The sequence below is a fragment of the Mixophyes fleayi genome, chromosome 11, assembly GCF_038048845.1.
Source record: "Mixophyes fleayi isolate aMixFle1 chromosome 11, aMixFle1.hap1, whole genome shotgun sequence".
Classification (NCBI taxonomy): domain Eukaryota; kingdom Metazoa; phylum Chordata; class Amphibia; order Anura; family Limnodynastidae; genus Mixophyes; species Mixophyes fleayi.
The window spans coordinates 7,675,456-7,697,878 of record NC_134412.1 but is presented as its reverse complement, the minus strand read 5'-3'; the positions used below and the strand labels follow the sequence as shown (position 1 = coordinate 7,697,878).

Sequence of the window (22,423 nt, the reverse complement as noted above, 5' to 3'; positions counted from 1 at the left end):
GCGAGAACTGTGTATGAATCTGCATCTATAAACAATAAGATAATAATAATTTAGTTTCTAGTGGGGAGTTTCCATGTATTACAAAAATGATGATAGTGTTAGTTTTATGATTATGTCACATTGACATTAATAAATCACATCACACAGAGAAAGGTATAATATGCTCTAGCTCTATAGTTACACTTGTGACTACTTGTACATTTGAACAGTATTTATGAAAAATAAATAAAATTAAAAAGAGAAGACATTAAATAAATATATAAAAAGAAATTCAGTGTTCAAATTGTTAGTTGTGTAGGCTGAGTCCCAAACATGTTTCACCACATAGACTTATTTCAGTGCATTTCATAACTACTGTTCAATTGTTTTCAGCTACCTAATTTTAACTGCATTTCATGTCCTTTCACCCAACACTTACATCTTCCTACCTGCTAATACACTACAGAAATAACCACAACCCCCCCACCAATTCTATTCCCAACTCTGTACCCCCCCTTTTGCAATCCTGATCCCTGTCACCCTACCTCCTATCCACCTCTCCTCATTCCTTTCCTCCCCATTCCTAATCTCCCCATTCCCAGCCAACCTATTTCTACACAGCCCTATCTAACCCCTTCACTCCTACTGGCCACCACTCCCAATCGCTCTACCGTTTCCAACTCCACTCATTATACTCTACCTTCATTCTTACGCTTCAGCATATTTTGTAATTGTTAGGACTATGTGTAACCATAATTAGTGCTCACTCGTAAACTCATATTATTACCCTTTGCAACTCCTAGCCCTCCATACCAGGAACTGCCTACAACAATATAACTAAGTTCTACAGACCATGGTTTCATCCTGGTTTCGATTAGACACACATCTACACACAACAGCTCCTGAACAACTTCACCACGGCAATCTAACAGAGGAAGCACTCCATGGCTACGGGCAGATAAGTAGAAAGATATTTAAGGTCTGATTGCCTCTAAGAGTAAACAGGTTTCAATTGTCTTTAATTTCCAGCAGTTTTACAATCTCTTTACGTAATATCTCATTATTCAAATTACCATTTGAAGTCAATTATTGGAACATCTTTTTGTTCCTACTTGTTCTTGTGTTAATTATACCTCACAATGTCCTTTCCCTGTCTCGATACTTACATTGTCTTTAGAAAACAAGGTATTTGGAAATAAACTACTAGATAATCCAGTTCTATGATTCTTCTGCTCTTGTGTTTGTTACTCATTACATACAGTAATGGAACAAAAGGCAGAGTTTTATTACACCATGGGAAATTTAGAATTGTATGGAAGTCCGAACCAGAAATGCAAAATGCACTTTTCTGTATAGTGTATGAGCAGTAAAAGGAGTATGTCTCAATCTATGTACATACTGAGACCCATCTCCCTGTTGTACCTCTTTATGTGCAGGGAGGTGGAACGGAGGAGGGAAGGGGCAGGCCGACGTAGGCTGAGTGCAGTAAGGGCATTCCACTGAGCTTACTGGGTATAGCGTAAGAAACAGGAGAAGTTACACCTCTTATGAGGATTTAATGCTGCGTCTGCTTCCCCCCTTGTGAAAGTTGTTTGATGAAGATGACCATCGGTACGGACCCTTCCCTACAGGCCAAACCAGCTCTAGTGCTGCCAGACTAGGCTGATATCCGCCATATCTGTGGGAATAAAAGCATGGGGTTCCCCCCAAAATTTGCAATACCAGCACTAGCCTATGGCATTCCGGCATCAAGGGGTCTACTGCCTTAATATAAAACCAGCCATAGGCCGGTCAACACGTGTCTGAATTCCCTACAGGGATCGGTCCACACAAAAAATGTACCAATCAGATCATGCAGTGCTATACAGAGAAGACTGAATAATTCCCTATAATTCATTTATGTCAGCAGCCAATTGACCTACCAGTAAGTTTTTGGATTGTGGGAGGAAAGTGGTGCACCCGGAGGAAACCAACGCAAACACAGGGAGAACATACAAACTGCATATTAATAAATAAACCCACTATTATTGGTTAGGGCTATTACAGATCACATTTTTGCAATAAGATCCTTAAAGGCCTCAAACCTCCATACTATGATTTCTTCCATTTGTAGTGTAGTGTGAAATCTTACTGTAGCTCCTTGCCTTTGTAATTAGACCTAGCAAAGGTCATTTATTTAGAGCCCAGTGATCAGCTCATGAAAGATGTGGCTGCCTTGTTCTACCTGTGAACACTTTAGCAGGACTAAGTAAGCATTAGGTCCTAGTCATTTGTGCCAATATGCCAACTATTAGCCAGGACAAGTTCAGTATTATAAGGGCTGTTCCATTGTGCTTCCTTTATGTAGGGGTCCCTCAAATAGTTGATGGAGAAAGTCACTACAAAACTACATGTAGGAGATCCTTTTACTGTAGGCAAATCAACAACGTGTTGTGAAGTTTCCTGACCAGGCAGTATTGTGGATTAATTGTATGGCTTTCCTTAAAGGACTACATTTAAAAGACAGTTGAATGTTCACAGTTGTAATTATTTAAACATTCTCTCTAGAAAAATAAATATATTTTTTTTTAGAACTAAGTTTATTTCTCAGAACTTTGTCTACACCTACTGTCTCTTCAAAGAAGGTGCCTAACCCAACCAATTATAAAACAGACCAACTCTTGTCTCCTATGCCAATCGTCCCCAATGGCTTTTTATTCAAACAGTAAACCTTTAAAAAAGTATATTTAGGTGCACAATGATATATATAAAGTTAATGTAAAAATATACCTTTTGCAAATCACTATTTACACACAACAAAAATGAATATATTCATTTTACTTTATTACTTTATGCAAAAGAAAACATCACCAAACAGACTTTAGGTGTGGCTGAATGTGACATGCTTGTTCTGGGAGGCAGAAGGTTGAGTCTCATTTGCAATTTTTTACGGAGAACAAATTGTCTGGTACAGTTGTATAAATAGCCAAAATTACAGACACTACAATCAGGCCAATATATTTTGCAAGTGCCTCATTAATGTCACTGTTTCCAAGTGATTTGATAGGTTGTTCACAAATTTGTTGCCTCCACTTCCTGTAGACCGAAAATTGTCAATAGAAATTAATTTAAGTCCCTCACCCAAGTTACCCAGGTCACATGCACTATAACCCAAATTAAGAAGCACCTTCACTTTGAAGTCAGACAATCAGAACCATTCTTTGCAAAAATAGGAAATTAATAGGGGGAATGTGGATTAGTATGGGAAACTTGGTATCGTGATTAGGGAATTTTGGGAGATAGGCAACTATTCTCTAATACTTACTCGTTATGGTTCTCAGGCCGAACCAATATGGTTATTAAGTTAAAAGGTCACTTTGTAGGAGAGACTGTTAGTGGAACACAGAGATTAGGAAAACAAAGGCTCTAGAATCACAGTTGTTCAAAATTCTTTATTGCTTTGGATTCGTTCAAGGGCAATCCTGAGGAAGCACACAGGACTCTTGATTCTCATTCAGAAGCACATATCCTTTTTTACAGACACAGCCTTTTTTGCACATTGCCATGCAAGGTTTCACTGCGGTATCATACATATTGCCACATGTCTTAGGACAACTGGGGCCACAGCCTGCGTATACTGTGTGTCCTCTACAGGACTCACACGTATTCTCCGACACACACTCTCCTAACTCATCCGGTAGGAAGCCGAGACCGCAGAAACAGCCAGGGACACACTGCTTGCTACAGCCAGAAGGTTGGCTGTATGGGTCACACTTTGGAGGACAGGCACTTCCACAATCTTTAAATTCTTTGTTCTCTCCACAATGAATAGGCGTGGCTGTAAAGATAAAATAGCATTACAGTAGTAAAAAAAGACCAAAAAAATCCTCTCTAATGAGAAGAAACTACTACTAACTGTCCATGCAAATATATATCACCTCTTACTAAAGGGGCAGTAGGTACAAAATTTCCTTTGCTTAATTGTGTCAAGCATGGAGAAGTGTATATGGTAGACTAAGTTTTATGTTATCTCTGTGCAGACTGTGAGCATACACTAACGTTGTATCTGTTTCCTCTTTGTTTGCTCTTTGTTTGCTCTTTATTATATCTTTGGAAATCCTGACCTGTTCATGCTTCCAATGATACTTTGCAAGTACTCTTTGTCATCAGATCACTCCCTCAACTTATTGTATTATGAGAAGATACCCATACCCAATAAGAGTAACAGGAGAGCTCAGGGAAGAGGCAGGGATTTTGGTTAGTAGCAGAGATACAATGGCATCTCTACTGAATGGTAAACTCTGAAAGCATACTTACATGCACCATCAAAGAAACTAGGGAAAGTAATCTGCCAAGAATATTTTAATACATTTATTCCTTAATCAAATACAAAGAGATTTAAAAAAACAAAATAAAAACAATCACATAGATTCAGTCTCAAAGAATATAACACTATTTTAACATTTTATGTTATTGCAAAGACTTGATAATAAGTTAATGTACAAATTCCTTACATTGTGAAGTATTTGTTGTTGTTGGTGGTGGTGGGGGTAGTGCATTTGATAGCAGGAAGGTCACACCTGCAAAACAGAAAACTTGTATAAGTTATTTGGTTATAAAATGAGCATAATGGATAATGAACAGTCTGTGAATTATGATAACTGATTTAAAATGAGGTCTGTTTTTTACAACCACTTAATCAGAGCACCCTATTTTTCTTCTCTTTTTCCCCACCTATGAAATAACAAACAAATAGTACATATTCAAATACACTTTCTATAGGCACATGACACAGTTGACAGAATTATACAATTGAATTCATTTCCCACTTGCAATATCATCAATACACAATATACACCAAAAACAAATAATGACATGGACATTGCATGATCATTAGATAATTCATCTGTATGTGAAATGCTCACATCAATAACATCTTAAGAATGTCAACATTAGCAATTAATAGAACAGATATTAATGTTTACTCCCAGTTGAAATCAAGAGAAGTGGTATACTGCAGCCCTTATATATAAATTAAGAACAGATACTGAGAATTGTCTAAAGAATGATGTAGCTATATGGAGTTATTCATTTATACTGAACAATACTGTTACAAAAAAGTCAGCCACATTTTACAAGGTCCCTCTCTTTCTCCAAACCTCTGTAATTACAAGCTGGTGTTGGAATTCTGGGAACTCTAAATGTGCTAACTTGTATTCCAGCATTGGGAAATCCAATGCCCGATTAGATGATGCATTTATTTAAAAAATACCCAGTCCACAGGATTAAATACCATCCCAGCCTTTCCTATGTCTGAAGGCCGTCAATCTCATTTTTTCAGAACTAAGATGGATTAAGTCTTCAGAGGTCAGGAAAAATTGGAGGTATGTACAATTAAGTAAAGTTATTTATTTGAATGTTGATCACCTATTTTTTACCCAACAGCTATGGACTCTTCAAGGGCACAACAGCGGGGCACCTTCTCAGAGTGGTAAAATAGAAGAAAGAAGAGGATTTCCCTTACCAAGCCTGGGATCGAGCAGCAGTAAGTTCCTGTCTTCCTCTTTTATAGCTCAGTAGTAGGTAGATCAATTAGAACTTGCAGCCCTGTTACTTTAGGTAGGCAGCAGACCCTTTAGGTGGGCAGCAGGCCCATAGTGACTGACCATAAGGCCCATAGTAGCTGAGTGCAAGGACAAAAATTAGTTTGCTGGGCTCAAGGCCTGATAGGGTAGCTGGACGCAAGGCCCAAGATAGAAGCTGAGCGCAAGGCCCTGATAGTAGAAGAGGGCACTAGGCTCTGGTAGTTGAAGAGGGCGCCAGGCCCTTATTGTTAGCAGCGCACCAGGCTCTTGGTTTAGTGAGAGCTAGGTTCTTGATAGTTGTGTAGTGTGCGCTAGGCTCTATGTAGTTCAAAGGACACTGGGTCCTGATACTAGTTAACAAACAGAATTGTTTTTTGTTGTTTATATATGAATTATCTCTCTTTTCAGTATCTTCCCCTGTAGGAATCAAAGGTCTGGCTCCAGCAAAGGCGGATGAGCTAGGGTAATCAGAGGTATAGTTCCCAATTTGCTGTTGGGAAGGGCATGGTGTGTCTCGTAGTGGTCCCTCTGGATCAGGAGAGTACCTTGTGTGTCGGGAAGGGGATTGCGGTTTGTGCGACCTTGTCCCCCTAGGCACCTGTTACAGACTCTTAAGCTAAAGATTTTTACAATCAATATTTTACAGGAATTAAAGAAAATGGAAGTTGCTCAAGTCAATTTATAGGCTATATCAGGTGCATGAAAGGGTGGGGTTATCCTAAAAGGAACAAACAGACAAATACCCCCAGCACACTGCTATAGCCAGCAACAGATCTGCTATTTCTACTGTAGATAAAAATGCAAAAGTCATAATTGCACACATTTGCAAATGTATGTTGAAGCCACCCACCACTCCACGGTGATTTTGCTAATAGGGTGGTCCTACTCTAAACAATGAGAGTCCCATATATTTGGGCCATACATATGTGTTTTTAAATTGAGAGCTAACTTACCAAAGATGTACCCCAGAAGCCTCCAAATAGCAATCCAATGTCAGCACTCCCCCTCAGCTACTGACATCAACATGCCTCTCAGACAAATAAAGAAAATGGAAGTTGCTCAAATCAATTTATAGGCTATATCAGGTGCATGAAAGGGTGGGATTTATCTGTGTTTGTTCCTTTTAGGATAACCCCACCCTTTCATGCACCTGTTATAGCCTATAAATTGATTTGAGCAACTTCCATTTTCTTTATTTGTCTGAGAGGCATGTTGATGTCAGTAGCTGAGGGGGAGTGCTGACATTGGATTGCTCTTTGGAGGCTTCTGGGGTACCTCTTTGGTAAGTTAGCTCTCAATTTAAAAACACATATGTATGGCCCAAAAAGACTTTTGCATTTTTATCTACAGTAGAAATAGCAGATCTGTTGCTGGCTATAGCAGTGTGCTGTGGGTATTTGTCTGTGTTTGTTCATTTTACAGGAATTGTTGTTATGTATATTTTAGAGAGGTAACCAATTTGTAAATATGTGAATAATTGTTGTCATGTCCTTATGAGTAGATTATCTCCTTCAGTGTAACACTATCACATTCCAGTCACTTACTATATATACATATATATATATATATATATATATATATATATATATATATATATATATATATATCATCATCAGCTATTTATATTGTGCAACTAATTCAGCAGCACTGTACAGAGAACTCGCTCACATCAGTCCCTGCCCCATTGGAGCTTACAGTCTAAATTCCCTAACACACACACACACTCAGACAGACCGAGACTAGGGTCAATTTTGATAGCAGCTGATTAACCTACCAGTATGTTTTTGGAGTGTGGGAGGAAACCAGAGCACCCAGGGGAAACCCACACGAACATGGGGAGAACATACAAACTCCACGCAGATAAGGCCATGGTCAGGAATTAAACTCATGACCCCAGTGCTATGAGGCAGAAAAAGAAGCTAACCACTAAGCCACCGCGTTGCTATATATATATATATATATATATATATATATATTATTATATATTCGGTGGAAGTGGCACACTGCCTTCATTGTAGCTCCTCCTGGGAGGAAGTGTGATTAGTGCTTGTCTGATGTCTGGTGCAAGCCCAGGGCTGGGCCACCCTGGTCGGGGAAACTCCCTAGGCAAGCCCCAGGCCTCTGGCCCTGTTCTGGGAGAAAACTCACAGGCCCAAACAGCTGTGCTTTCAAAATCTCAAGATGAAGGAAAGAAAGAGAATGTGACACAGAAAGTAAATGTTATTACTAAACAAGACAAAGGTATGGAAAGTCAAACTAGCAGCAAACAAATGCAACAGCTTCAAATAAAGGGAATGAAGCAGCCTCAAGAAGAAATACAACAAATACAGGATAAATACACAACGAAAACTGCAAAGAGCACAGGAGGGCAAACAAAGTGCAGCAAACTCACCTGGTGTGCAAACAGCCCCTCCCCCCAGAGACAAAGGAGAACATCTCTGGGAAGACAGACTATGCAAAAAAACCTGCAACAGCAAGTACTTGTAACCAGCCTGGTTAGGTGGAGGTGATCTTGGGAACACTAATAATGTGACAAAGCTTGTGTCAGTGGACCCCACTAAACTGCAATCAGCAGAGAAGCCCTTGGTGCCAGTAAAGCAAAGTGCTGGTAAAGCTACAGCTACAACACACCCAGGATCCAGGCTGCAAGCTGGAGATTCTAACCACACAGGAGCAGCAGTGATAGCAGTTACAACTTGGAAAACTCAGCAGATTTGTATACCTGTCACTGAGAGACATGTGGCAGGAAAGAGCAGTGATAAAGGAAAAATGGACATTACTAAGGGAATACATTCCCCAAGGCCAGAAACATCAAAGGGGCTGAGTGTGTTTAAACAGTCTGGAGAAATTTCAAGGCAGACTCAGTCTTAAAGGGGCAGAGCGTGCACCTGAGCTGCACCTAGTGGGTACAATCCCTGCACTTGTAAAAAGAATGGAGGCTTTAAAGAAAACAAAGCTATCAATTCAAAAGCAGATTGAATGTTTATAAACTAAAAGCTGCATATCCAAACAAAGAAGCTTTATATGATGGTAAACTCAATTAATTAAGTAAAGACCTTGCAATTGTTGTAAGAGACATTGATTCTGTCTTAGAGCAGCTGGGACCTGTTGGAGAAGTATATAAAAATCAGGAGCGTTTTGATGCAAATAAAGAGGTGACAAAGTACAGACAGAAAATGGAGCCAGAGTCCAGATCTTCATGTGAGTCTGAGTCTGAAGACCTCCCAGGTGATGCACAGCTGCTACAGAAAAGACCAGTGTTGCAGGAAGCCAGTTTTGCCTTTAAGGAAGGTGACTTGTACAAGAAGGGACAAACGGCAGTGGCAAAGCAGCAGAGAGAAAGTGCAGATCAAGTATGAACACCTCCGGTCCCGAGGGATATTGTTAAACAACCATTGAGTGGAGATGTCAGCACACCTCAGGAAAGTGGATCCCAGCAGAGAGATGCAACCAGTGGGACTCAGGAAAGAGGAGAAATACCTGAGAATTGTATACAAGAGACTCCTAGCATACATAGTGATAGTGCTGAAAATATTGTGGACAATAATGGTGTTGCTACCGATGAGATAGAATATACAGATGGTAGTTTACAAGAGGTGGTAGTAAATGAGGGTGAGGAAGGAATACAATCAATATGGGATGTTGAACCCCCAACAAAAATAGAACAATCAGTGGAGCAATCAGGGGATCAGAATACTGAGATAGATGATAAGGAAGTCTCAGTAGAGAATACTAAACTAGATTACCCCCCTTTATCTGGAGTGGGATAGTCTCAGGTATCAGCAGATATTCCCACAACAGGGAGTAGTCAGTCTGTACTGGATCATACACAGAATAGTACACAAGGAAATAATACAAATAGTGGATCTGGCCGGGTTCCTCCTAGGAATGCTTGGAGCCGCGGGGCACCATCATTTAGTTCTAATACGAACTATACAGGTCAGGCTTTTAGGAGGAGGAATGTGGTCAGATTCAGGAACAAAGGTACCAGGGATGAGTTGCCAGACAGAAGATATGTCATACGAGAGTTATTGTGTCACCAGATGGGGTTTGTACCAGCAAACATATTGGCAGTAATAAACCTATCAGATAGACAGGGGTATGATGTGAGTTTTAAACTTATGTCTGATCTGGATAGATTCTGGGCAAATTTAAGCAAGTTTAGGGATGCAGAAGGTTGGAATAAGTTTAGTTTTATTCCAATCTCCAAGCCAGACAGTCAATGTAACAATATTTTTTTGAAATGAAGCAGTACCTCCCCAGGACATTGTGATCTGGCTCAGGAGGCATTGTGATCTAGTGTCAGACCTGACAAAGAATAAAGATACTGATGGTGTCTGGACTGGTGGTTGGAGGGTTTTGGTAAAACTGCGGCAGTATAATCATGTAACCCATCATCTGCCAAATTCTTTCTTTATTGGGCGTGAAAGAGGGGTATGTTTTTATGCGGGTCAGCCCAGGACATGTTTTAAATGTGGGGTCTGATCATGTGGCCAATGTTTGCACAATCCTTAAGTGTAATCTGTGCGGTGAGGTTGGCCATGTAAGTGCTACCTGTGTGAATGTTAGATGCAATTTATGTGGAAGAATTGGCCACCCCCATAACGATGGTCCAGATGCCTGGCATAACATTTGTAAGGATTCTCCAGATGAGGGTTTGGTGGTAGAAGAAGAGGCTTTGGAAGAGGAGTCATTATTGTCAGGGTCAATATTAGCACAGCAGGAAGTTCAGCGGGAGATGGCTGATACAGGGCAAGAGCGTCACCAGCCAGAAAGTGGCCAACAGAAATGGTGGTTCAAGTTGAGCAACAGCCAGTGGAACCATCTTCTTCTACAACAGTGTCTGTTTGTGAAGAGAGTAAGGGTATAGGGAACAGGAGGTGGAAAAAAGATAAATCCTCTCGTAAGCCTGAAGGTGAATGGAGTCTCGTTCAAAAACCAGAGAAAAAGAAAAAGGTTCATGGAAGAGCAGGTGTAGAAGTAACAGATAACGGCTCATATCTATTGGAAGTAACTGAGTCAGATACTGATGCCTGGTGGTTGGATGCATTAGAATTGGAGCAGGAGATGCAAAGAGTGGCACGGGAATGTGATGTAGTCAGAAGATGACCTCCAACTAACAGAAGGTCTGTTACTGAGAAGGGGCAAATAGAGTCCGATATGGAAATGGGAGATTGGCAAGGTGGCTCTGACTCTGACTTATAATGATGAGACTCATTTTTCTCTGCTGCTCTTTTTATCTCTTGCTATAATGGGAGACTTTTCTTTACGAGTAATCTCCAGTAATGTGAATAGCATTAAGGTCAGGCAAACTAGGCATGAAGTCTATGACAATCGGAAATATTTGGATGCAGGTGTTTTGGGGTTTTTTTGTGTTTTTTTACAGGAGACGCGCTTATCTACGATAGGGCAGAGAAGGGAAGCTCAGAGAGACTGGCAAATAGGACCATCTTTCTGGTCACTGGTTCCCCCAACAGCTATGAACTCTTAAGTTACAGTTTTTTGTTGTTTTTTTGTTGTGCGTTTATCTTGGTTTTTTTGTTTAAATATTGCTATTGAAATTTTTAAGGCGGTGTCCAATTAGTAAATAGGTGGACATTTGTTGTAATATGAGTTGATTATGGTTGTTCCATTGTATTCAGTTTGTTTTCATCAATAAAAATCGCCTTCATTGTGTATATATAGATAGATAGATAGAATATACAGTGGTGGAAGTGGGGGGTATACAGGGTCATACCGCCAATTCTCCCAATGCCTTCATTGTATATATAGGTAGATGGATAGATAGAATATACAGTGGTGGAAGTGGGGGGTATACAGGGTCATACCGCCAATTCTCCCAATGCCTTCATTGTATATATAGATAGATAGATGGATATAGAATATACAGTGGTGGAAGTGGGGGGTATACAGGGGCGTGTCATACCGCTAATTCTCCTACTTCCTTCAATGTAAAACTATCACATTCCAGTCACTTATTTTCTCATTACATTTTTCATACCGACACTTTTAAATTTCCACTTCAAATATTATATATAAATCTTGGGCAGATATAAGGTCCCTCCTGTGAATCTCCCCCCAAAGCTGAAATAAAATCCCTTCTGTTTGTCAACCTAAAACACGTAAAAGAAAAGTATTAGCAGACATATGAACTCACTAATAGTCATCAGTAGGTGCAGAGATGTCGGTGCCATGTTTACTAGAATTCCTTGATTCGTTTCCTGCATAGGAAGTGAGAGATTAGGAGAATTAGTGTTTGAGAAACTGTAAAGTGTATTTATGTATCACAGACATTGATGAGTGTCAGAGAGCCCACTATGCCAACGGAGCCATAAGCCTTGGTCATAACGACACAGAGCTTCCCCAAAGTGACCAGTAGAGGGAGACATAACACCTTGGTGTAGATATGCACACCTCGGCAGATATCCAAATCCAAAGAAAAATTAAACTGAAAACAGCACAAAGCTATAAAACAAACAGCTATGGCATGGTATATTTACTGATATTTTATTGAGGAAGCAGACAGATACTTTTAGGAGGTAGTGAAGTGAATACCTGGAAATAACCACATAGAAAACTGGAAAGCAAATGACTTCATTACTGCCACTAGCCGGGATTGTTCATATGGGGGGTGATCATGCTCACCACCCCTTCCCCTCCATATGAACAATTATTTTGAAAAGCTGGCTCCTATGCTGATTGTTATTTAAAACATATAATATCCATGTATGTCTACAAATGAGCATATTTGTCACAAAATACAATTTGTGTATACAAATACAAATCTTGTTTACAGCATTAATCAATGTAACCCAAATACAGGGCAATAATTGAATCTGAAATATAAACCAATATTTATTTCAAATATTAAAACAGAAATTATTTATTTTCTCTCTTTTACCGGAATCCTCACTTATGTTTTGGATTCTATACTGGAAATACAATGTACTTTTACCTGTGCAAATGTAGTATTTGTCTTTTTATCAATAATATTGTGATGTTATTTTTTTACACTGATGTTTGTTAATGTGCAAAATTCAAAGCAGAAAAAATATTTTTAATAATATATGCAATAAAGTAAGTAATGTTGCATTCAGTACGTACCTGTGTATTAGATCTCCCATAGTGTCAAAAGAACACACTGGATATAAGTGTACAGAATTATATAGGGGTTAGGGTGTGTTCATGGGATAGGCAAGACCGGTGCATTTAAAAATAATAAGATAATAATAAATATTAATAATTTAGTTTCTGGTGGGGAGTTTCCCTGTTTTGCGAATATAATGATAGAGTTAGTTTTATGATTATGTCACATTGTGATATTAATAAATCACATCACCCAGAGATATGCATATTACACTCTAGCTCTATAGTTACATTAGTGATTACTTGTACGTTATACTCAGTATCACAATAACAAATCATAGGGTCAACTCTTCACCTAACAACTAAACCCCACACAATGCATTATTAAACTGAGTGATACTTTTGTAGTATTTTTATTACGAACTCGGTATCTGAACAATTTTATTGGTGTATTGAATTAAGAAAATTGAGCCTATTTAATAAAAATGTTGCATATGTGCACAAATAACCAATATTCCCAGTAAGGGGTGTGAACTAATTTTTTGGGATCCCCTCCCACAGATCCAGACATTTGCCTTCAGCAAAGCTGTCGCACTAGTCATCAATATCTTTGATTGCCAATTGCTTATAGTCTGTGTTACCATGAAAGTGGGATTTCCTCCTAGCTGATATACATCACTTATACGAAAAATAAAATAAATCAAATGAAAAAGAGAAGAAATGAAATACATATGTAAAAAGTCAAATTGTTGTTTAGGATTTGTCCCAAATGCTTCACCACATAGAGTGGCTTCTTCTATGGGTTAGGTGAGTTTCATTTTAATTATTTTTCATACATAATGTTCAATTGTTTTAAGCCACCTATTTTTACCTGCATTTCATGCCCAACACTTACCTCTTCTACTGCTAATACACCACACAAATAACCAGAAACTTTCCCCCACCCTCTCTATCCCAGCTCTGTACTCCCCTTCTGCTATCATCATCATCATCATCTATTTATATAGCGCCACTAATTCCACAGCGCTGTACAGAGAACTCACTCACATCAGTCCCTGCCCCATTGGAGCTTACAATCTAATTCCCCTAATATAACACACACACAGAGACAGAGACTAATGGTAATTTAATAGCAGTCAATTAAGCTACCAGTATGTTTTTGAAGTGTGGGAGGAAACCGGAGCACCCGGAGGAAACCCACGCAAAATCTGGGAGAACATACAAACTCCTCACAGATAAGGCCATGGTCGGGAATTGAAATCATGACCCCAGCGCTGGGAGGCAGAAGTGCTAACCACTAAGCCACTGTGCTGCCCTATCCTGACTCCCATCCACCTCCCCTCAGTCCTTCCCTCCCCACTCCTACTCTCCCCATTCCCAGCCTCTCTACTTCTACAAACCCCTATCTAACACCATCACTACTACTGCCCACCCTTCCCCAACGCTCTACCGTTTCCTGTCTCCTGACTTACCAGAATACCACACTCCTCTCATTCTACTTTACCTTCAATCTTACACTTCAGCATATGTTCTATTGTATTTGTTTGGACTGTATGTAACCATAATTAGTGCTCACTCCTATACTCATATTATTACCCCTTTTAACTCCTAGTCAACAGTTTTACAATCTCTTTACATAATATCTCATTATTGAAATTACCAATTCAGGAGAAAATTATTGCAACATCCTTATCTTCCTGCTTGTTATGTTAATTACGCCTCACAATGTCCTCACCCTGTCTCTATATTTACATTGTCTTTAGAAAACAAGGTATTTGGAAATAAACTACTGGATAATCCAGTTCTATGATTCTTCTGCTCCTGTGTTTGTTGCTCATTACATACAGTTACTGAACAAAAGGCAGTGTTTTATTACACCGTGGGCATAATGTAGAGTTTGATGGAAGTCCAAACCAGAAATTCAAAATGCACTTTTCTGTACAGCGTATAAGCAGTAAAAGGAGCATGTCCCAATCTATGTACATACTGAGACCCATCTCCCCCTTGTACCTCTTTATGTGCAGGGAGGTGGAACGGAGGAGGGAAGGGGCAGGCTGATGTACTCCAAGTACAGTAAGCACATTTCGTGGACCTTACCGGGTATAGAGTAAGAAACAGGAGAAGTTACATCTCTTATGAGGATTATATGCTGCGCCTGCTCCCCCCCTTATGAAAGTTGTTTGATGATGATGATGATGACCATTGGTACGGACCTTGCATGTTCCTTTAAAAAAATGAAAATGAGGGTGACCCCTTCCCTACAGGCCAAACCAGCTCTAGTGCTGCCAGACTAGGCTGATAGTGGCCAAATCGTTGGGAATTAAAGCGTGGGGTCCCCCTCAAAAGTAGCAATACCAGCACTAGTATATGGCATTCCGGTATCATAGTCTACCTGCCTTAGTATAAAACCACCTGTAGGCTGGTCAACACGTGTCTGAATTCCCTATAGGGTTCGGTGCAGAAAAACAATGTGGCAATCATGCAGCGCTATACAGAGAATACTAGTTAATTCTCTGAAATTCATATATGTCAGCAGCCAAGTTTTCTACCAGTATGTTTTTGGAGTGTGGGAGGAAATCGGAGCTCCCGGAGGAAATCCACGCAAACACGGGGAGAACATACAAACTTCATATTAATAAATAGAACCATTATGATTGGTTAAGGCTTTTACAGATCACATTTTTGCAATAAGATCCTCAAACCTCCATACTATTATTTCATCCATTTGTAGTGTAGTGTTAAATCTTACTGTAGCTCCTTGCCTTTGTAATTAGACCTAGCAAAGTTCATTTATTTAGAGCCCAGTGATCAGCTCATGAAAGATGTGGCTGCCTTGTTCTACCTGTGAACACTTTAGCAGGACTAAGTAAGCATTAGGTCCTAGTCATCTGTGCAGGGCCGGATTAAGGGAATGGAGGCCCCTGGGCTAAGGGGGCCTCCATTCCCCCATGAGGGCCCCCCCCCGTGATTGGAGCTGATTGCGTCCTCCCCCCCCCCCCCAGTGATCGGAGCTGCCCCAGCTGCCCGCGCCCCCCCCCCCCCCGGCACTTACCTCCTTCTCCGGCGCGCTGTGCTCTCTTTACTGAGAAGATCTCGTGAGAGTGAGACTCATGAGATCTCCTCAGTAAGGAGACTACAGCACGCCAGAGAAGGACTGCAGGGAAAGTGCTCAGCAGCACTGATCGCGCCGGGGGCGCCCCCGCCCCCGACCGATCAATACTGCTGCTGAGCACTTTCAAGGGCCCCCTGGATGCCATAGGCCCCTGGGCTGTAGCCCAGTTAGCCTTATGGTTAATCCGGCCCTGCATCTGTGCCAGTATGCCACCTATTAGCCAGGACAAGTCAAGGTAATATAAGGGCTGTTGCATTGTGCGTCCTTTATCTGGGGGTCCTTCAAATAGTTGATGGAGAAAGTCACTACAAAACCCTGTGTAGGAGATGCTTTTACTATAGACATCTTAGCAAAAGGCAGCAATGTGGTCTGAAGCATCCTGACCAAGTGATTTATAGTAGTGGACTAAGTCCATAGCTTTCCTTAAAGGTCTACATTTAAAAGACTGCTGAATGCTCACCAATGTAATTATTTAAATATACTCTCTAGGAAAGAAATATTTTTTAGAAGCAAGTTTATTTCACCTAACTTAGTTTACATCTAGTGTCCTGACTCATCGAGCAAAGGTACCTAACACAATCAATTGTGCAAGAGACCACCTGAACTCTCCTACATCTATTGTCCCCAACAACGTTTTATTCTAAAACTAAAGCTTTAAAAAAGAATATTTATTTGCGGCCCTGGACTTATTGATGGACTGTCTCAGATACTTATTCTGTTTACCGATCATTCACATTGGATTTGTATTTCATTACTTTGTAATGTTTATATATGTTTTACTGTTGTATTTACATTTTATTGTAATTGCTGCCTCAATAAAACTACTGTTCTAAAAAAAAAGCATACTTATGTGCACAATGCTATGTAAAATAAATGTAAATGTAAAAAGTATACCTTCTGCAAATTACTATTTACTCAAAATTAAAATGAATATATTCATTTGATTTTATTTCTTTATGTAAAAGGAGACATCACCAAATAGATACTTTGGGTGTCACAAAAACTGTTGTGGTTGACTGTGACAGAGGGAAGTCACATTTGCAATTCTTACGGAGAACAAAGTGTCCAGTACTGTTGTATAAAGTAATATAGGGGGCATGTGGATTGGTCTGGGAAGCTTGATTTGGGAATGTTGGTAGATAGGCAAGTATTCTCTAAAATGCTTACACGTTATGGTTCTGAGGCTGAACCAATATGGTTAATAAGTGCCCCTCTGCTCCACGGAAGGTTTCTGTCCTCCCTGAGCTCTCCTTAGGACACCTGCGTTATGGTTTGACAGGTGTACCAGACACAGAGAAACTGTCAGTGGAACACAGAGATTAGGAAACATAGGCTCTAGAATGAGTTTTTCAAAATTATTTATTGCTCTGGATTCCATCAAGGGCAATCCTGAGGAAGCACACAGGACTCATTCAGAAGCACGTATCCTGGCTTACAGACACAGCCTATTTTGCACATTGCCATGCAAGGTTTCACTCCGGTATCACGCATATTGCCACATGTCGTAGGGCAAGTGGTGCCACAGCCTGCGTATGTTGTGTTCCCTTTACAGGACTCGCATAGCTTCTTCGGCACGCACCGTCCTAAGTCATCCGGTAGGTAGTCCTCCTTGCAGAAACAGCCATGGACACACTGCCTGGTACAGCCAGGAAGTGCATTGTAATGACTACAGTTTGTAGGACAGGCACTTCCACACTTATTAAATTCTTCGTTCTTTCCACACTGAGTAGCTGTGGCTGTAAAGATATAATAGCATAATTACAGTAGTTAAAAACAGGCTTTGTAGACCAAAAAATTATCTCTAATGACAATAAACATAACTCTCCATGCAGATATATATCACCTCTTACTAAGGGTCAGTAGGTGCAAAATTTCCTTTGCTTAATTGTGTCTAGCATGTAGGAGTGTATATGGTAGACTAAGTTTTATGTTATTTCTGTGCAGCCTGTGAGCAAACTCAGGAGTTGTATCTGTTTCCTCTTTGTCTGCTCTTTATTATGTCTTTGGAAATCTATGGCAATCCCGACCTGTTCATGCTTCCAATGACCAATGACGCCTCACAAATACTCTTTGTCATTAGACCTCTCCCACAAATTATTGTATTATGAGAAGATACCCATGCTCAATAAGAGTAACAGGAGAGCTCAGGGAAGAGACAGGGATTATGGTTAGTAGAAGAGATACAATGGCAACTCTACTGAACTCTGAAAGCATACTTACATGCACCATCAAAGAAACTAGGCAAAGTAATCTAACAAGAATATTTTTGTACATTTATTCCTTAGTCAAATCAAAGAAAAAAAAAATCAACATATAGATTGTCTTACAGACTATAACACTATTTTAACATTTTATTTCATTTCAAAGACTTTGTTAATAAGTTACTGTACATATTCCTTACATTGTGAAGTAGTTGTTGGTGGTGGGGGTAGTGCATTTGATAACAGGAAGATCATACCTGCAAATCAGAAAACTTGTATAAGTTATTTGGTTATAGAATGAGGATAATGATAATGAACAGTCTGTGAATTATGATAAATTATTTAAAATGAGGTCTTTTCTTTCCGACCACTCAATCAGAGCACCACCTTTTTCTTTGCTTTTCCCCCCACCTATTAAATAACAAGTGATCTACATCATACAAATTGTACATGTTTAAATACACTTTCTATAGGCACCTAACACAGTTGACAGAATTATACAATTGGATTCATTTCCTGCATGCAATATCATTAATACACACTCTACACCAATAACAATTAATGACATGGACATTGCACAATCATTATACAAATCACCTGTATGTGACATGTTCACAACACTGACTTCTGAAGAGTTTCAATATTAATAAAAAAAATGTTTATTTCCAGTTAACATCAAGAGAAGTGGTAGAGTGCAGCTGCCCTTGCATACAAAATACACTGTCATCGCTTTTCCTCCCCTCTGATCACCACATCCACTTCGGAATCCAAGATTTTTCCCATGCTGCTCCCACCACTGGAACGATTTTCTTCGTTCTCGTTCTATCAGACTTCCCCTAGCGGCTTTAAGCAGGCATTGAAAACTCACCTATTCTTAAAAGCCTTCCAGCCATCCTCTTAACCATCTCTCTGTGCTTGGTTATCTCACCCTCTCTTCTTTCCTGATCCCTTCCTACTGCTCTGATCCCCTTCTCCTCCTTCCCTGATCCCCTTCTCCTCCTTTTCTGATCCGCTCCTCCTGCTCTGATCCCCCTCCCACTGCTCTGATCACCTTATTCTCCTTCCCTGATCCCCTTCTCCTCCTCCCCTGATCTGCTCCACCTGCTCTGATCCCCTTTTTCTCCTTCTCTGATCTGCTCCTCCTGATCTGCTCCGCTTCTCCTCCTTCCCTAATCCCCTTGTCCTCCTGCTCTGATCCCTATCTCTGAGCCCCACTAGTGTCTGCTGTCTGTTTACCATCCCTTTAGGTTGTAAGCTCTGATCCCCTTGTCCTCCTTCCCTGATCCCCTTGTCCTCCTCCCCTGATCTGCTCCTCCTACTCTGATCCCCATCTCCTCCTTCTCTGATCCCTTCCCCCTGCTCTGATCCCCTTTTTCTCCTGCTCTGATCCCTATCTCTGAGCCCCCCTAGTGTCTGCTGTCTGTTTACCCTCCCTTTAAGTTGTAAGCTCTCATGAGCAGGGCCATCCACCCTCCTGTCTCACTACAATTACTTCTGCTCCAACTGCTCTGCTCACCTCCTCCTTGGACTTTCTGCCCTTGTCTCAACTCCTGCAAATCTCTGCTCCTCTTTCGGTAAATCTTAACCTGTTAGCTGTGTCAACACTCTTGGGCCCAGGTTTTCAGCTTGTGTCGGTTGTACGCTGCTCTCCATCCTCTTCCAGCCTTCCTGTAACTGGATCCTTTCAGCTACTATTGGAGCTTTAGAAGTTATAGTGCAACTCATGTATTGTTCTGTACTGTCTTACCTGTGTGGTCTTATTGTTTACAATCTGTGTGGTGCTGCGGACACCTTGTGGCGCCATATAAAGTATAATAATAATAAATGTAATAAATTTGTAGCTATGTGTATTTAACAGTGTATTCAGATCAATACTGTTACAAAAAAAAGCAGCCATATTCCCCTTTTTCTCCAAAGCAATGAAATTACAAGCTGCTGTTGGAATTCTGTAAAACTGTTATTTGCTATCTTGAATTCCTGCATTGAGAATTCCAATGCCCAATTAGATTAGGTATTCATTTAAAAAATACCCGATAGAGGTGTCCACAAGATTAAATAAAATACAAGCCTTTCTTATCTGTGATGGCCGTAAATCTCATTTTGTCAGAACTAAAATGGATTAATTCTTCAGAGGTCAAGAAAAATAGGAAGTATGTAAAATTATGTCCAGGGCCATCTTAACAACATTATGGGCCCCCGGGCAAAGCAGTGCACCGGGGGCCCCTAGATATAGATATAGATATATAGATGTATACAAATACAGATATAGATATATAGAGATAGATAGATGTACTTGCTCAGTGACCCTTGTAGGTTTTTTTGCAGGTTTTTTCTTTTGCAGGATTATTTATTCTCATTAAGAGCCATGCCTATGGGGCCCCCTTGCCCGTGGGGCCCCCGGGCAGCTGCCCATCGTGCCCAATGGAAAAGATGGCCCTGATTATGTCAAGGTATATATTTGAATGAATTACTTTGATGATGGTCTCATAAGCTAAAGTTTTGTACAAACATTTTTTACATGAATTGATTTTCTAATATTGTCATTGATATTTTAGAGAAGTAGCCAAATTGTAAATATGTGCATATTTGTTATAATATATCTAGGAGCAGATTTTGGGTGTTTCATTTAGCTTTCAATACAAATCACCTTCAATGTAACTCTAGCACATCCCAGTCACTTAGGTTCCCATTACATGTTTCATACTGACACTTCTAAATTTCCACTTCAACCATTATTTATAAATCCTGGGCGGATATCAGGCCTTTCCTGTGAATTTCTCCCCAAGCTGAAATAAAGTCCTTTCTGTTTGTTACACTAAAACACATAAATGAATGGTATTATTAGACATATGAACTCACTAATAGTCATCAGTAGGTGCAGAGATGTCGGTGCCATGTTTAGTAAGTTTGCTTGATTTGTTTCCTGCATAGGAAATGAGAGATTGTCAGAATTAGTGTCTGGGAAACTGTAAAATGTATTTATATCACAGACATTGATGAGTGTCAGAGAGCCCACTATGCCAACGGAGCCATCAGCCTTGGTCATAACGACATAGAGCTTCCACAAAGTGACCAGTAGAGGGAGACATAACACCTTGGTGTAGATATGCACACCTCGGCAGATATCCAAATCCAAAGAAGAATTAAACTGAAAACGGCACAAAGCTATAAAACAAACAGTTATGCCACTTAATTTTTACTTATATTTTATTAAGGAAGCAGACAGATACTTTTAGGAGGTAATGTAGTGAATACCAGGAAATATATAACCAAATAAAAAACTGGGAAGCAAAGTAAGACACAGCTCATTGTCACAGGAGATGACTCTATTGCTGCCACTAGCAGGGACTTTTCATATGGGGGGGGACATGATCACCCCCAATTATTTTAAAAAGTTGGCTCCTATGCTGATATTTAAAACATATTTAATATCCGTGTTTATCTACAAATGAACATATTTGTCACAAAATACAATTTGTGTATACAAATACAAATCTTGGGCCTTATTCATTAGTGATCTTATCTGCCGTTTTTGCTTATTTTAAGCAAATCCACTCTGTGCATGCCCAGAAAAGGGAGATAAACAGCAAGATCCATTGCTTAAGTGAATAATTTCTTAAGTTAAGATGAAAATCCATCTTAACTTCACTCGTATCTCCCTGTTTCTTCTTAAAATAAGCATCTTAACTTTTGCACAAGATAAGATCACTAATGAATCGGGGGCCCTTGTTTGTAGATATAATCAATCACTGAGGAACATATTTGATTTACATCAACATGAATCATTAAACATAAACCGCACAGATCTGTTTTAATCCACAAACACCCCTTACAACCTTTCTTATCTTGCCCCCGCTAAACAAGTAAAATAACCCTTAAGAGATGTAACTCAAATACAGAGCAATGATTTAACCTAAAATCTACACCAATATTTATTTAACATAATATAACTGAAATTATTTATTTCCCTTATTCAGTGATGTTTATTAATGTGCAAAATGCAAAATAAAATCAATAATTGTCATAGTATTTGTATTAAAGAAATAAAGTAAGTAGTGTTGCGTTCAGTACATACCTGTGTGTTATATCCAGTGTGTTCTTCTGACACTGTAGGAGAACTAAGTGTACAGAATTATATAGGATATAGGGGTCAGGGTGTGTTCATGGGATAGGCGAGTCCTATGTATAAACCTGCATTTATTAAAAAAAAAAAGTAATATTCTGGTGGGGAGTTTCCCTGTTTTGTAAACATGATGATAGTGTTCGTTTTATGACTAGGTCACATTGTGACATTAAAAATCACATCACATAGAGAAATGCATATTAAGTTCTAGCTCTATAGATACACTAGTGAGTACAGAATTAACCAACATTCCCACTAAGGTGTGTGGCTATATTTTTCTGGATTCCCCTCCACAGATCAAAAGGTTCACCAGAAGTGATGGCCTCATTTGCCTTCACCTCTGCTATTGGTGGACAGC

General features: G+C 39.8%; 2 protein-coding genes across 2 annotated transcripts in view; both read right to left on the bottom strand.

Annotated features, from left to right (window-relative positions):
* LOC142107202 (alpha-tectorin-like) overlaps positions 1–6,511 on the bottom strand; it is a 386,573-nt gene extending 380,062 nt beyond the window's left edge. Inside the window, exon 1 of the transcript XR_012679896.1 lies at positions 6,497–6,511. The gene's annotated coding sequence lies outside the window, so the exon portion shown is untranslated. The remainder of the gene's footprint in view (positions 1–6,496) is intronic.
* Positions 6,512–17,082: 10,571 nt separating this feature from the next.
* LOC142106837 (mucin-6-like) lies at positions 17,083–22,107 on the bottom strand. The gene is made up of 4 exons (XM_075189871.1): positions 22,018–22,107; positions 20,802–20,865; positions 18,143–18,199; positions 17,083–17,477 (listed from the first exon to the last, which is right to left on the bottom strand). Exons 2-4 carry the CDS (start codon positions 20,836–20,838, stop codon positions 17,119–17,121), a joined length of 453 nt encoding a protein of 150 aa, XP_075045972.1. The 5' UTR covers positions 20,839–20,865; positions 22,018–22,107; the 3' UTR covers positions 17,083–17,118.
* Between the last annotated feature and the right edge of the window lie 316 nt (positions 22,108–22,423).